Source organism: Panthera pardus, unplaced genomic scaffold (assembly GCF_024362965.1).
Source record: "Panthera pardus isolate Hobbes unplaced genomic scaffold, ASM2436296v1 HiC_scaffold_24, whole genome shotgun sequence".
NCBI lineage: Eukaryota > Metazoa > Chordata > Mammalia > Carnivora > Felidae > Panthera > Panthera pardus.
In genome coordinates, this window is record NW_026526810.1 from 91,755,782 (window position 1) to 91,771,393 (window position 15,612).

The following is a 15,612-nucleotide window of genomic DNA, read 5'->3' on the forward strand; positions in this document are numbered from 1 at the left end:
TTAAGCCAAAACCTGTAACAAGAGACAACGGTCATTATATAATGATGAAGGGGGTCAATCATTAACAGGATATAACCATCATAAACCTATACAACGTTAGAGCACCTAAATATATTGAGCAAATATTACCAGACCTGATGAGAGAAATAAACAACAATAAAATAATAGTAGCGGGCTTTAGCAGCCCACTTTCAAAAATGCATAACTCACCCAGACAAAAAATTCATAAGGAAATGTTGGACTTGAACTATACTTTAGACTAAATGGATCTAATAGACATATACAGAACATTCCATCCAACAGCAGCAGAATACATGTTCTTCTTAAGTGTACATGTTACAATCTCTAAGACAGGACAAATAATAGGTCACAAAATAAGCCTTGGCCAATTTAAGAAGACTGAAATTATAAAAAGAATCTTTTCCAACCACAATGGTATGAAACTACAAATCAATAACAGGAGGAAAACTGGGTAATTCGCACATATGTGGAAGTTAACACACTCCCGAACAGCAAACCGATGTATCGAAGAAGAAATCAGAAGGTTAATAAAAAAATATCTTGAAATGAAAAAAAAAAAAAAAGGAAATACAATATCCCTAAACTTACGAGATACAGCAAAAGCAGTTCCAAGAGGGAAGTTTATAGCAACATGTAAAACAAACAAAACAACAACAACAACAAAAAGATCCTAAATAACCTAAACTTAAACTTCAAGGAATTTTTTAAAAAGAACAAATTAAGCCTAAAGTTAGCAGAAGGAAGGAAATAACAAAGATAAGAGCAAGAAATGAATGAAATAGAGACCAGAGAAACAATAGGAAAGATCAGTGAAACTAATAGCTAGTTTTTAAAAGATGAGTAAAGCTGACAAACCCTTCACTAGACTAAGAAAAGAAAGAGAAGGCTCAAATAAAATTAGAAATGAAAGAAGGCATTGCAACTCATACCACAGAAACACAAAGGATCATAAGAGACTACTATGAAAAAAATTATATGCCAACAAATTGGAAACCTAGAAGAACTGGATAAATTACTGGAAACATACCACCTTCCAAGACTAAATCATAAAGAAATAGAAAATCTGAACAGACCAATAAAGAGTAAGGAGATTGAATCAGTAACCAAAAACCTCCCAACAAGGAAAAGCCCAAGACCAGATGATTTCCCTGATTAATCCTACCAGACATTTAAAGAATTTATGCTGATCCTTCCCAAACTCTTCCAAAATTGAAAATTGGGAGGGAATACTCCCAAACTCATTTGAAAAGGCCACCATTACCCTGCTACCAAAGCTAGATAAAATACTACAAGATAAGAAAATTACAGGCCAGTATCCCTGGTGAATAGATGCAAAACTTCTGTACCAAATATTATCAAACCAAATTCAACAGCATATTAAAAGGATCACACACAATGGGGCGCCTGGGTGGCTCATTCGGTTAAGCAGCCGACTTTGGCTCAGGTCATGATTTCGTGGTCCGTGGGTTTGAGCCCCGCATCAGGCTCTGTGCTGACAGCTCAAAGCCTGGAGCCTGTTTCAGATTCTGTGTCTCCCTCTCTCTGATCCTCCCCCGTTCATGCTCTGTCTCTCTCTGTCTCAAAAATAAATAAACGTTAAAAAAAAATTAAAAAAAAAAAAAGGATCACACACTGCAGTTAAGGATTTATCCCGGAATGCAAGGATGGTGCAACAAATCAATATATGTGACACATCACATTAGCAGAATGAGAGATGAAAATCATATGATCATCTCAATAGAGGCAGAAAAAGCATTTAACAAATACAACATCCTTTCAGGATTAAAACTCAACAGATTGGGTATAGAAGGAATGTACCTCAACATGATAAAGGTCATATATGACAAGCCCAAAGCTAACATCATCCTCAGTGATGAAAGACTGACAGCTTTTCTTCTAAGGTCAGGAACAAAACAAGGGTTTTCACTCTCACCACTCCTATTCAACATGGTACTGAAGTCCTAGCCAGAGCAGTCAGGCAGGAAATAGAAATGAAAGGTATCCAAATCAGAAAGGAAGAAGTAAAATTGTCTCCATTGGAAGATGATATGATCTCAGATAAAGAAAATTTCTAAAGATCTCACACACAGAAAACTGTTAGAACTAATCAACTTGCTAAGCAGTAAAGTAGCAAGATACAAAATCAGCATACAGATATCCATTGTGTTTTTATACAAAACATTGAAATAGCAGAAAAAGAAATAAAGAAAATTATTCACAAGAGCATCAAAAACAATAAGATATTTAGGAATAAATTTACCCAAGAATGTGAAGGAGCTGTACACTGAAAACTAAGACTTCAATGAAAGAAATTGAAGACACGAATAAATGGAAAGATAGTCTATGTGCATAGATCAGAAGAATTAATATTGTTGAAATGTCCATACTACCCCAAACCATCTGAAGATTCAGTGCAATCCTTATCAAAATTCCAATGTCATTTTTCATAGAAATATAAAAAAAATCATAAAATTCATAATGAAGCACAAAAGACCCTGAACAGCCAAAGCAATCCTAAGAAGAATAAAGCTGGAGGCATCATGCTTCCTGATTTCAAACTGTTACAAAGCTATAGTAATCAAAACAGTATGGCATAAAAATAGACACACAGACCAATGGAACTAAATAAAGAGCCAAGAAATAAACCCTACTATATACCATCAACTAACATTTGACAAGGGAGCTAAGAATACTTAATAGGGAAAAGATCATCTTTTCAATAAATGGTGTTGGGAAGATTGAATAATCACATGCAAAAGAATGAAACTATTGTGTTGAGCACTGAGTGTTATATGCAAGTAATGAATCACTAAATTCTACTCCTGAAAACAATATTTCATAGCGGCTAAGCTCGTTGACATTGGTCTTGACAATGATTTCTTAAATACAACACCAAAAATACATGCCACAAAAGCAAAAATAAGTAAGAAGGTCTACATGAAACTAAAAAGGTTCTGCCCAGCAAAAGAAACCATCAACAAAATGAAAAGGCAACCTATGGAATAGGAGAAAATATTTGCAAACCATACACATGGGAAGGGGTTGATATCCAAAGTATATAAAGAACTCAAAGAAGGGGGGAAATCTGATTTAAAAATGGGCAGAGGAACTGAGCAGACATTTTTCCAGAGAAGACATATGAATGGCCAACAGGTATGTGAAAAGATGTTCAACATCACTAATCAGGGGAATGCAAATCAAAAGCACAATGAGATATCACTTAACACCTGTTAGAGTGGCTATTATCAAAAAGACAAGTGATAATATGTGTTGGTTAAGAAGTGGAGAAAGCGAGGGGCGCCTGGGTGGCTCAGTCGGTTAAGCGTCCGACTTCGGCTCAGGTCATGATCTCGCGGTCCGTGAGTTTGAGCCCCGCGTCAGGCTCTGGGCTGATGTCTCAGAGCCTGGAGCCTGCTTCCGATTCTGTGTCTTTCTCTCTCTCTGCCCCTCCCCCGTTCATGCTCTGTCTCTCTCTGTCCCAAAAATAAATAAACGTTAAAAAAAAATTTTTTTTAAAAAGAAGTGGAGAAAGCAGAACCCTTATTTGCTTTTGGTGGGAATGTATAATGGTGCAGCCATTACAGAAAACAGTATGGAGGGTCCTCAAAAAATTAAAAGTATATATATCCACGGGAAATGAAATCAGGATTCCAAAGAGTGATCTGCACTTCATTGCAATAGTCAAGTTATGGAAACAACCTAAGTGTTCATCCATGGATGAATGGATCAAGAAGATGTGTTATATACATACAATGGAGAATTATTCAGCTATGAGAAAAAAGGAAATCTGGCCATTTGTGATAATATGATGGGCCTTAAAGGAACTATGTTAAGTGAGATAAGTCAGAGAAAGACAAACACTGTATATCACTTACATGTGAAAACTAAAAAAATCTAAGTCACAGAAACAGAATGGAATGGTGGTTGCCAGGGGCTGGATGGTGAGGGAAATGGGGAGATGTTGGTCAAAGGCTATAAACTTCCAGTTATAAGATGAATAAATTCTGGTGATTGAATGTACAGCAGGGTGACACAGTTAACAATAGTATACTGGATACTTGAAAGTTGCTAAAAGAGTAGATCTTAAATGCTCTCACCACACACATACAAAAAAAGGTAATTACGTGAGGTGACAGAGGTAGTAATTATCCTTCTGTAGTTATAATTTCACAGTATAGTCGTGTATCAAACAATTACAATGTACACTTTAAAGTTATACATCGTATATAAATTATATCTCGATAAAGCTGGGAAAAAGGTAAATAAGAGATTATTTAAAATTTTTAAAAAAGGTGAGACTGACTCTGACACAAATATACTCTACTGCATTGAATAGTGTCCCCTAAACCTATCTGGAACCTTAGAATGTGGTCTTATTGGGAAGTAGGATATTTGAAGACGTAATCAAGGAAAGATGAGTTCAAGCTAGATTAGGGTCGACCCTAATCCAGTGATTGGTAGGTAGGAAATGGGGGCATAGACGAAGAGAGGAATACCGTGGGAAGACAGAGACACACAAGAGAGAAGGCCATGGAGAGATGTGGGTAGAGTTTGGAGCGATGCATTTACAAGTCAAGAGACACTGAGGACTGCCAGAAACCACCAGCACTAGCTAAGAAGCATGGAACAGATGCTCCTTGGGCCTCCATTGGGAACCACCAACCCTGCTGACACCTTGATTTTGAACTTCCAGTCTCTAACACTAAGTGCCAGAGAATAAATTTCCGTTGTTTTAAGTCACCTAGTTGGTGGCAATTTATTAAGGCAGACTGAAGAAACTAATGCACATACCAATTCCTATACCTCTTTATATCAGTCCGGGTAGACCAGGTTTTGTCGCAATAACAAAAGGTCCTCTCCTCCCATTCTTGGGGGTTACGACAACAAAGGGGGTTACAACAAACATTCTTGGGGGTTATGTTGGTGGATATTCCCACCACATATCCTTTACAGATCAGCTGCCACTCCACACCATGTCACTTTCATCAGGGATCCTGGCAGTCACAGCATCCTCTATCCAGAATATTGCCTCTGTCTGGTGTGTGATGAAAGGAACAGACAGTCCAAAAATTCAAAGCTTTGTGGAGTTAGATGACGAAACCAGCAAACCATAAAATTGAAAGGCCTTTAAGTAGCAAAGCTGTAATCAACTTGGCCATAAGGCAAGGAACAAATCCAGGGTATGGCCACTATGCCTTTCGTTAAAACCTCTGAATCAATTAAGGTGGTTCGCAGTAAATTGCTTCATGTGGACAAACTGGCAGAGAGAAAGCATATGGCAGACTATGCACTGGTTCTTGATGCTTCGGCCCTAAAGTGACCGACATCACTTCTCTCACATCTCATTGGCTAGAGCAAGTCTGCTGTCGTTGGGTGGGTGTGTATAATCTACCTGTAAGGTGGGCCAGTGAATCTGTTTAGCAATAATAGACTCCATCCCACTCTTACAGAGGATTATCCTTTCAGTAGTCACTTTGAAAGGCTATTCTAGTAGTACAGTGATATTGAAAAATCTTTTGGAGTGATCTCTAGAGCAAGTATATTATGTCCTGTAAGAAACCAACTCTTAACTTCATGGTTTTTGAGCCCAAATACCATTCCTCAGGTGGATCATCCACCTAGTCCCCAGATGTGGTTATAAATGACCTTTAGTTTATTTTACCAAATGAAGTCCACCCTGAAGTAGTGAAAATTTGCCATTGTCGAGACTGGTCGAAAGAAGGTAGTCCAGACAATTCCCAAGAAGAAGCTACAGAAATGTGAGAAATAACAGTATCGCTGAAATCAATGACCAGCCTTGTAATGGGACTCCCTCAAGGATACAGTGCTCTATTGAAGGAATAATATATATTTATCAGATATATACATAATTATATATGTATAAGAACATATAATATAGAATATGTAAAAATATAAGAATACGTAAAGTTATGTGCATTTTTTGTGTTTGTGCACATCCTGCTGTGTTTGTTTAAAAAGGAAATGAACAAGCCTTTCTGCATTCTAACACAGTTCCCGAAGCAAGAAGGCACAACTATGAAATGGTAATAATGTCTAGCCTGGATGGAAAGCCTACATGTGCCAGGCACTACGTAAATTGTGTGGATTAACTCACTTAACCCTTGCAGCCAGGGCTGGGACTATGATGAGGCACCTAGTAAGGTACCTGAGGCACAAGTCTCAGGACACCTCCACTGTCAGGGCTGTGCGCATGCAGGGTTGATCCTCACATGACCTTAGCAGTGAGCACCCCATCCCGTTTGTGCCCTAAGGGCCTCACTCGCCTGGGCCTACTCCCGGGACTGCTGGAGACAGTCCTGAGAGGTCATGATCACCAACTCCCTTCTTTGCAGACCGGGAAACGGAGCCTATGGAGGTTGAGCACCCGCCTGTCTTTCACACGAGCTGGTGAGCAGTGCAGCATGGAGTTGAGCCCAAATCCTTCCGGGCAGCTGGACTCTGAAGTCTGGGCCTTGACTGATGGAAGCCATGGATGCTTCTGCCGATGCCGCGTCTAAACATCCGGTTGTTTTTTGTCCTCCTTTCCAGGTATCCAAGGCGGCTGCAGACTTGATGGCCTACTGTGAGGCCCATGCCAAGGAAGACCCCCTGCTGACCCCCGTCCCGGCTTCAGAAAACCCATTTAGGGAGAAGAAGTTTTTCTGCGCCATCCTTTAAGCCTTCGTGAAGAGCCTGAAGAGCCGCCGGGCTCCTGGGACACTGATGTAGAGTTCTTAGCAAAGTGGGCGCCTTTCTAGTCCACAGCATTTAAAGAGAGGGAGGAGAACCATCCTGGAAACTCCAGGCTATGCATGTTTAAAGAACTGGTCCCCTTTATGAGAATGATCGCCAAACCACATCCCAAGTTAAGAGATCTGATATCTGCAGAACTGCCTGGAGGAGGGGAATCTGTAAAGATAAAATCCGCGTCATTTCTTTTCTGCTATCCCTCCCCACACCTTATGTTTCTGCTTCATATTTAAAAAAAAAATCAAAACAGACAGCCGTACTGAGCTAAGATGTGTATGACCTTCTTGGAATGAATATTGCCTTTAGCATACCCTTTGATAAGCTGAATTGTCCAGTGTAGCCGCAGTTTGGTTTTATGGCATTGATGTTTAGTCTTTGTGCCTTTTTCTTTTCTCCTTCCCCCATACCTCTCCTTCCACCCCTTCCCATTAGAGTAGTACAAAGATAAGACTGGACTTGTCCGTAAGACTGAACTCCAAGGATGAGAACCCAAACATGTAGGGAGATGTTCCCCGTGGTTTATCCTCATGGTAATAACAACAAAAAAACGCCGGTTGTCTGTGTTCTCTTATCACAATTCCTAACATTTGTACATGATAGCTTTGATTCTGCAAGTAAAAGTAAATCATGTGTTGTGACTGGTGCTTTCATATATTTGTGACAATTTTTGAGTGATACTGCATGAAAATGTCCCTATGTTACATCCATTCAGAAGGTTTGTTGTTTCACTCTGAAGTTTGGAACAGGAACGCGAGAGGAGAAAAGCTGGAGAAGAAAAATCTCAGTCTCTTGAAAACTGAGATCACTTCAGCGCCTTAGCCATGCCTAAAATACCTCTGAGTTCACAGTGGCGTATACGCCTCTTCGACGTATTTTCCAGAATCCAAAGCAGTTTGGTTGTGTCCAGGATCCAGGACAGCACAGGAACCACTGAACAGGACAGGGAAGGATTCAGCATCAGTTGGGAGGTGCTTTTGTTAGAGTAAGGGCAAATTTCATCTTTCCCTGAATTGTGGAAATTCTAGATTCAAGAACACTTTCTGTTTGTTCAAGTACCAGGAGAAATAAACCTGGATGGCTCCAGAGAAGACCCATTCTCAGCATCCTGGCTGTTCACTGCCAGGGAGAAGGGGGCAGGTGCGGCCCCCTCAGCCAGCAACATCACAAAGGTTCTGGCTCTTTTTTGCCACTGAGATGGTCTTTGCTTTTCACTGAGCAGATTTTTCAGTAGAACCTTTTCTGGTTTTGTTTTCCATCTTGTTTGTTAGAGTCTCTCAGTCTTTATTTACAACTTCCTGGCAGCTAGAGCCCTCTTTTCCCAAGAGATGATCTTGAAAGTGATTTTTCCTTACAGCTCTAGCCTTCATCAGTAATGGAAGGTCCTGGAAGCCTGCATCACTTTTTTTCTGTGCCATTCCCAGGCAAAAGAGGACCTCTCTTACATCTCACTGTTTACTTTGGTGTCACGAAAACCATTTCCAAATTCATTCTATTCTCTTTCCATTCTCTTCCTTCTATTAAAAAAAAAAAAAAGGAAAGGAAGGAAAAAAGATGTAAAAGCTTAATATGCCAAGGACAGGTTTTGAGAGAGTAAATATTTTCCTTAGCTCCTTTTATGGGCATGATGGTAAAAGAATAAGTACATCCAATTAAAGCTCACGCCTGGGGCCAGGAAAAGGGAATGCTGAAACATTTGCAAAAGGTATGAATGTACTTCTGTAACCAGATACTGCTGTTCAAACCCTGGGGTGTTGTTACAATCAGTGAGACACTAATGCAGATACAGTGGGAAGACCTTGGCAGAGTAGTTGTTAAACTACATGCCATATTGTACCATTAGCTTAGTATTACCGTGGAATCAACTAAAACCGTATCCCATTTTCAAAATTAGTCAAAACATGAATTGGCCATGCAGTCACACAAAAACAACTGTAAATGAAGCACCTCTGGGTGGTGATTAAGGTGTCATTGCGAGACCCCAAGGATTTTCATGATCCACATCATTTATGTTTCTTAGAGGGGCTCTTTATATTTTTATGTGAATCTAGATCTTTGGAGCAGTTAAGATGGAACTAAAACTTGAAGGAGGCACCATAATACGGCTCTGGTAATTAGAAAAGTTAAGGCAGTTCCAAAGTGCGTGTGACCTTGTTTACAAAAGAAGAGAGAAGGCAGAGAACACACAGCCCATCTGAAATTACGTTTAAGGAAAGTGTTTTGGCTTTGTCGTACCTTCATGTCCTATCGTATGGAATTATACTACCAGAGTCTTTATATGCGTTTTTGCTTATTGGTATTTTTACTTGTTAAGGGGAAAAGAAATCTTTTGATGACTTATACCTCTAAAGAGCTTTAATTCTGTTAGAAGTTCACCAATCATTTCCACCAGCATGACTTTATCTTAAGGAATAACCAATAGGAAAACTTAATTATTCAAGGCCCTAATATCTGCATATAATGTATTGGATAGTAATGAGAATCTGCCATGCAGTTAATTTAAACAGTAACAATAACCCTCATATTTAGGGGAAAAAATATCTTGTATCATCCTCAATATTCCAATTTCTTTTTTTTTTTTTTTTCGATTTTAAACCAAGTACTATTTAATTTTACTTAGAGGTTGCGAAAAAGTACTTTGATCTGAGGGTAATTTTAATAATAATATTTGAAAGAGATTGCTTACCAAGGAGAAATTAAATCAATTTATCCATATACTCCTATTCACAAATGGGAATTGAGGAAATCAAGCATGCTGTCTTAGAGTTTTGTATTTTTTTTTTAATATTTGCTTTAAGCTGCTCCTGGCAAAGGTGAATTGTTACATATACATTAATATATTCCCAACCCAAGAATGGTTCACATTTTTCCTATATAAGATCTATGGAGTGTGTCTTTCAAAGAGAGGAAAATACAGAAATGTTAAAGAAGGAAAACCTGAATGTGATGTGCACATTTTCATCCCACATGGACAATGTATTTGTTTTAATAAATGGAATTTTCAAATTCACTTCACATGCAGTCACTTTTATTTGAGGGCCCGTGGGCCACCTGGCCCATCGATTTCATGGTTAATTTGAGAAGGATGGTGACATGTAACAGGATGGATGGGGAAATAGAAATCCGTTGGCTTTCTTTAGGATTTTGTTAATAGAGGTGCCCTAAGGAAAGAAAGACTCACGTGAGACTCTTTAAAAGCCTTTCTCCCTGGGTCTCTACATCTTTGGTACAATGCCTGGGGACAGAGAAAGGTGATGGAGAAGAGCCCAGGGCTCCGGCAGGCTGGACCATGAGGACAAACTGTGATTATGCTCTACTGTGCTGTGAGTGCCGCACTGGGATTTTTTTCTTCATACGTGCACACGCATGCACGTGCACACACACACACACACACACACACGCACAAATAAACACAGAGAGTCTGGTCTCCGTAAGTTGTTCACTACTTAAATGGGGTACTGGAGGCCACCTGGGTGGCTCAGCCGGTTAAGTGTCCGACTCTCGATTTCACCTCAGGTCATGATCCCAGGGTCATGGGATGGAGCCCCACGTTGGGCTCTGCACTGAACACACTGCCCCGTGCCTCTCTCAGTGGCTCACGCTCTCACTCTCTAGATTCAGTAGCTCCTCAGAGATATTCTTAGTCAACAAAACCTTCTGTATGTCCCTCAAATTATGCCAGTGACTAGTAGACCCTGTCAGTAACGAAGGAGGTGCTAGATGTCTCAGGACTTGTGCCAGCGACAGCAGCATCTTTAAAACTGATAAAGGGGCCACTTGGAGTGAACGTACTTGTCCACCTACATCACTGTTTCTCAGACAGTGGTCCCTGGACCACCTGCTTCAGAATCACCTGGGATGCCTAGTAAGAAGGCAGACAGTAGGCCGCAACTAAGAATTTCTGGCAGTGGTACTTAAGTACACGTACTCACCTACATGGCATAGTCCGAGGACCATGACTTAAGGACTTACCGACAGCGAGCTTTGCATAATGCCTAAGGAAAGGCGTAAACCAACCAAATCTATGCTCGCTCTTATTCCTACAGCCAAAGGACGTAGCTGTCCAGGAGTCGACATATAACCTGTGGGTGAGAATCTAGGCAGATCCTAGGCATGAGACACCGTGGGGAGGAAGCTGGTGGGTTTTAACTCTGTTCCTGTTTTGTTGAGCCCCCGTGAGAGGATTGCCTTTAGCTCTGGCTCTTTAATAAGCTGGTCACATTGTAGGCAGCACTCACAATCACGTGGGAATCGGAGCTGGGTCAGCTCCAATCCACAAATTGCAAATAATTTGCCAAGGGAAATCCCTTTCCCTTCGGTTCTGCCCCAAATCTACATTTTCTTCTATTTAGAACCAGGAGACTCAGGCAGAATTTATTTTTAATGAAAAGGGTCATGGGCTCCCAGGCCTTTCCTCAGTAAGAACTCCTACTGTTTGTCCCTGCCCTGGGGTGGGGGTGTATCTCCATGCTAAGGTGACAGAAAGACGGTGCCTGGTGCCTTCGTACTGTATCCACAGAGCCCAACCAGCATGAGCTAGAGAAGCAGAACTAGGCCCCAGAGTTCCCATAGGACCTTAGGCAAGTTCTTTAACTTCTCCATGCTATAAAATGACGATGAGAATATCTGCTTCACTAAGTTGTCAAAACCAAATGAAAGAGAGAAGTACAGAGGTTTCCTGAAGGAAGAGGTGATAAAGAGACATTAGACACTGATCGCACAACTTTTGAAGAGAGGGGAAAGTCTAGATGCTTCCTTCTCAGTGCTTGGACTCACATCCTTTCCTCTCAGCCCCCAGAGGTTCAGACCCTCAGTACCTCACATTTGAATTCCTGCCACACTTGCTGGGGTGGCCACGCTGACTCATCTCCTCCCACTCTGAGCCATCCCATTAATTAGGACTCCTTTGGTTCCAAGTGGCAGGAACCTAAATGAAACTGGCTAAATGTAACCGGAGAGCTCAGAAACAGGTCCCACGTCAGGCTCAGCTGGATCCAGGTGCTGAGATGATGTCATCAGGTGTCTTTCTCGTCCTTTGGCCCTGCTTTCCTCTGCATGGGTTTGATTCTCAGACTCCCCCCGCCCACCTTCAGCAACAAGACAGTGTCGGCAGTGTAAGGCTTGCTCTCACCTGGTCAGCAACCACAGAGGAAAGATAGTAACAGCTCCAGCACAAGTCACTGGCTATATCACTGGCAACATTTTCTAAGACTCTCCACTGGCTGGATCTAGTTCGAGATCCCACCCATCCCTGAACCCCAGGATCACTGTACCACAGGGCAAAATAGCAGATCTAAAGGAAATTGAAGTGCTCCCACTAGAAAAAGAAGATTAAAGTCAAAAACACTGATGCCGGTTCGCCTGGGTGGCTCAAGTCGGTTAAGTGTCCAACTCCTGATTTCAGCTCAGGTCGTGATCTTGTGGTTCATGGGATCAAGCATCCCTTTGGGCTCTGCACTGGGCATGGATCCTGCTTGGGATTCTCCCCCACCTCCGCCTCCTGCCCCTCTCCTGCTGACATGCATGGGCTCTCTCTCTGTCTCTCAAAATAAATAAACTTAAAAAAATAAAAAAGGACTGATGCAAACCACATCTTGCCAGATTCATGCATGTAACCTCCAGTTCCTGCACAAAACCCAGAGTGCTCTGGCTCATGATGCTCTTACCAACCCATTAGAAACCACACTCAGCTGCCTGGCTGGCCAGGCCCTGAGGAGTCGAGCCCCACCCTACCAATTTCACCTTGTTTTCTAAGCTTTCTTGTGGTTCATCCTGCAGTTTGCATTTTCAAACCTAACCCCACGTCTTTGTTTATGATGTTATTCCTCTGGAATGCCATTGCTCAACTCCTCAAGTAAATAAATCTCGCTCGCCTTTCAAACCTAGTCTGAATTCCATATTGTCTGTGAATGACTTCAGGAAATACTTACCTCTTTCCTCTCAACTCCTATTGCCCTTGTCATCAGCCTCAAATAATTTAGTATTTGACTGTAGGTGAGGCCTTGTGCTGGGGTAGACACTACGTCCTTCATGGACTTTGTGGTTTTAGTGGAGGAAGGAGACCAGAAAATAGTCAATTACCAATCAGAATGAGAAGGTGTAAACCACAGGGAGCTAAGGGGAGGAGAGAAGAGGAGGTGAGGCTGGAATCCATGGCTTATTATATGAAAATCTTGTCTCTCAGGGTAAACTAACTTCCCTGGGAGTAGAAAACACCAGTTAGGCAGGCCTCGGTGCCTAGCACAGCACTTGGGAAGACGGTAAGTACTCAACAGTGATTATTGATGGATTCGGCATAGCACACAGGTCTGCAGAGAGAAATGGGGCATGGCAGAGGCGTGACTAGTAAAAGCTGGGCTTTCGAGCTTGCCAAAGGCAGCTGAGAAAGCAGCTCCCTGCCGCACAACGGTCAGCAGTTGGCTCTGTGCACAGAACAGTGGACTAAACTGTGCCAACCGGTGCCAACTAGCGTCCCCAGGGCTTCCTTCTCCTCAGTCAGCCCTTGGCCCCAGTGACAGCAGCACTCTCCAAACCAGGAGTGAGATCTAGTGGGCACCGGAGGGCCCAGGAGCCAGATGAATTACACCCCGCGGGCCTGCATCGCCTTAATTTTAGCCCCAGGGGAAGGGTCTTTTCCATTCTCCACTGGGAACACCGTCTTTAAGTTACTGTGTCTACATGTGGCTATTTCAATGTAGACGTAAATTAACTATAATTGAGTAAAATTAAAAATTCAGTTCCTCCGCTACACTAGCCGTGTTTCAAGTGTCCGATAGCCACGTGCAGCTAGCGGCTACTGTATGGGACAGCAGAGATCTAGAACATTTCTCTTGTTGCCAGAAAATGCTATTAGACAGTGTTGCTCAAGAGCTATGGTCAGCAACCTTCATCCCACGCCATACAACTAGCAGAATGTGCCTTATCTATGCACCCAAATTTTGGCAAAAGACACACACATCCGAACAAAAAGGGAGAAAATAAAAGTACCATGATAATCACAATTGGTCACGGGTCGTGGTAAACTATGCAGAAGGGATAGGCTGTGGATTAGGTAGCATTCCTAGAGTCTCCTAAGCCATACCTTTACGTCCATCTCTCTCATTCAAGAAAGTGAAATTATAATAATCATGATGATGAGCATTAAGGAATCTACTCCTGAAATCATTGTTGCACCCTATGCTAACTGACTTGGATGTAAATTAAGCAATAAAAAAATAATAATCATCATGATGATGATAGCCGTAATAGCAGTGGCAGTGGCAATGATCAAGAGAACACTTATTAAGCACTAAACTATGTGCCAGGCACAATGCTAAACATTTTAAGGCACCAGTGGGGTCAATGCTCACAATAAGTCTATGGCATGGATGTCCTTTATCTCCTGTAGCAGATATCATATATGCGTCATATCACTTTGATTTCAGCCACACTTGCAGGGGTTTTATTCTTCCCCAGGGAAATTCATTCCCCCAGGGGGCAATCCTCAACCAATGAGAGATGAGAGTCTGGATTAATGTTACAGGCACCCACCCTCCAGGGGATAATTCTGCGGTACATTTCATACGGTTTCTTAGAGGCTCTCTGTCAGGACTGAGCCTCAATTGTCCAGAATAGTAACCAGCGCAGGAATACACTGTATTGATTTTTCCTCCCTGTCTCACTTTTTTTTTTTCTTACCCATTTCCACTTTCTGAGCTCACCCTCACCACCATGAAACTACATTCATCCAAGGCCTAGACCCAGGCTCTGCTTTGGGGGGGACATTCAAATGAATTCCCCTCCATTTTATGGCCCAGAAATTAGAGATTTGGAAAGGTTGACATTTCCCCAAGTTCCCCTTGCTATCAAGTGGAGATCAAGGATAAGAACTACATCTGTCTTGATTGCAAAATTTAACCCTTAACTACTATCTTATGCAAATTTGAACGTGAGTACTTGAGAAGGAGGCGATTAGAAAGTTCTGAATCAGGGGGCGCCTGGGTGGTTCAGTCGATTGAACATCTGAGGACTTCAGCTCAGGTCAGGATTTCATGGTTTGTGAGTGTGAGCCCCACATTGGGCTCTCTGACTCACGGAGCCTGCTTCCTATCCTCTGTCTCCCTCTCTCTGCCCCTCCTCTGCTTGCACTCTCTCTCAAAAATAAACTTGGAAAAAAAAAACACACACACAAACCCAAGAAAGCAAGTTTTGAATCTGTTCTCATTTGTAGAATAAGTAGATTGTTTGTAAACTTCAAACCTCTGAGTTGCTTTTCTGGAATGAAGAAATCAGTGAACTCTTTCTTTCCTTCACTGTGGTCACTTGGTACCTAGAAAGTGTTCACTTGCACAAAAAATATTTCCTGGTATCGAGGAGCCTGTGCAAGGAAAATCACAATGAGTCTAACAGGGGAAGTCCAAAAAGGTTTTTCGGTTGTTTTTGTTTTGTTTTGTTTTGTTTTGTTTTGTTTTTCAGGTCTTTCAGGAGGGGAAAATCCCCTCCCTTTCCAACTGCTCTTCTAACAACTGCTTCCCTGTAACCTCAGAGTCCAGTGACCCTCCAAGGGTCAGAAGCAGGGTCTGGGTGGCAGCGGAGGTTTCCAGCGACTTTGTTCCAAAAGCATTGATCTGAGGAAAGGATGAGAATCTCAGGACAAAGGCCCTTGCAAATGCAGCTTCAAGATTTCACCCAGAGCTTCTTGGAAAGAAATAAGAATGGTGCTCATTTCCTTTCCCCACCACACCCCCCACCCCATTTCCTGTCCCTCCTTCAGAAATATGCAATATCCCACTGGAGCTTGTCACACAGAGCAACAGATACTGCTGCATTTGCATAAGCACACACAGGAGAAAAAGCTTGCTGTTC

General features: G+C 41.9%; 1 protein-coding gene across 3 annotated transcripts in view; it reads left to right on the forward strand.

Annotated features, from left to right (window-relative positions):
- GNG2 (G protein subunit gamma 2) overlaps positions 1 to 9,778 on the forward strand; it is a 121,140-nt gene extending 111,362 nt beyond the window's left edge. For all 3 annotated transcript variants that reach the window (XM_019451816.2, XM_019451817.2, XM_019451815.2), the window contains one exon: positions 6,571 to 9,778. In XM_019451816.2, the coding sequence (XP_019307361.1) occupies positions 6,571 to 6,699 (129 nt within the window). In that variant the 3' untranslated portion in view covers positions 6,700 to 9,778. The remainder of the gene's footprint in view (positions 1 to 6,570) is intronic.
- Positions 9,779 to 15,612: the final 5,834 nt, after the last annotated feature.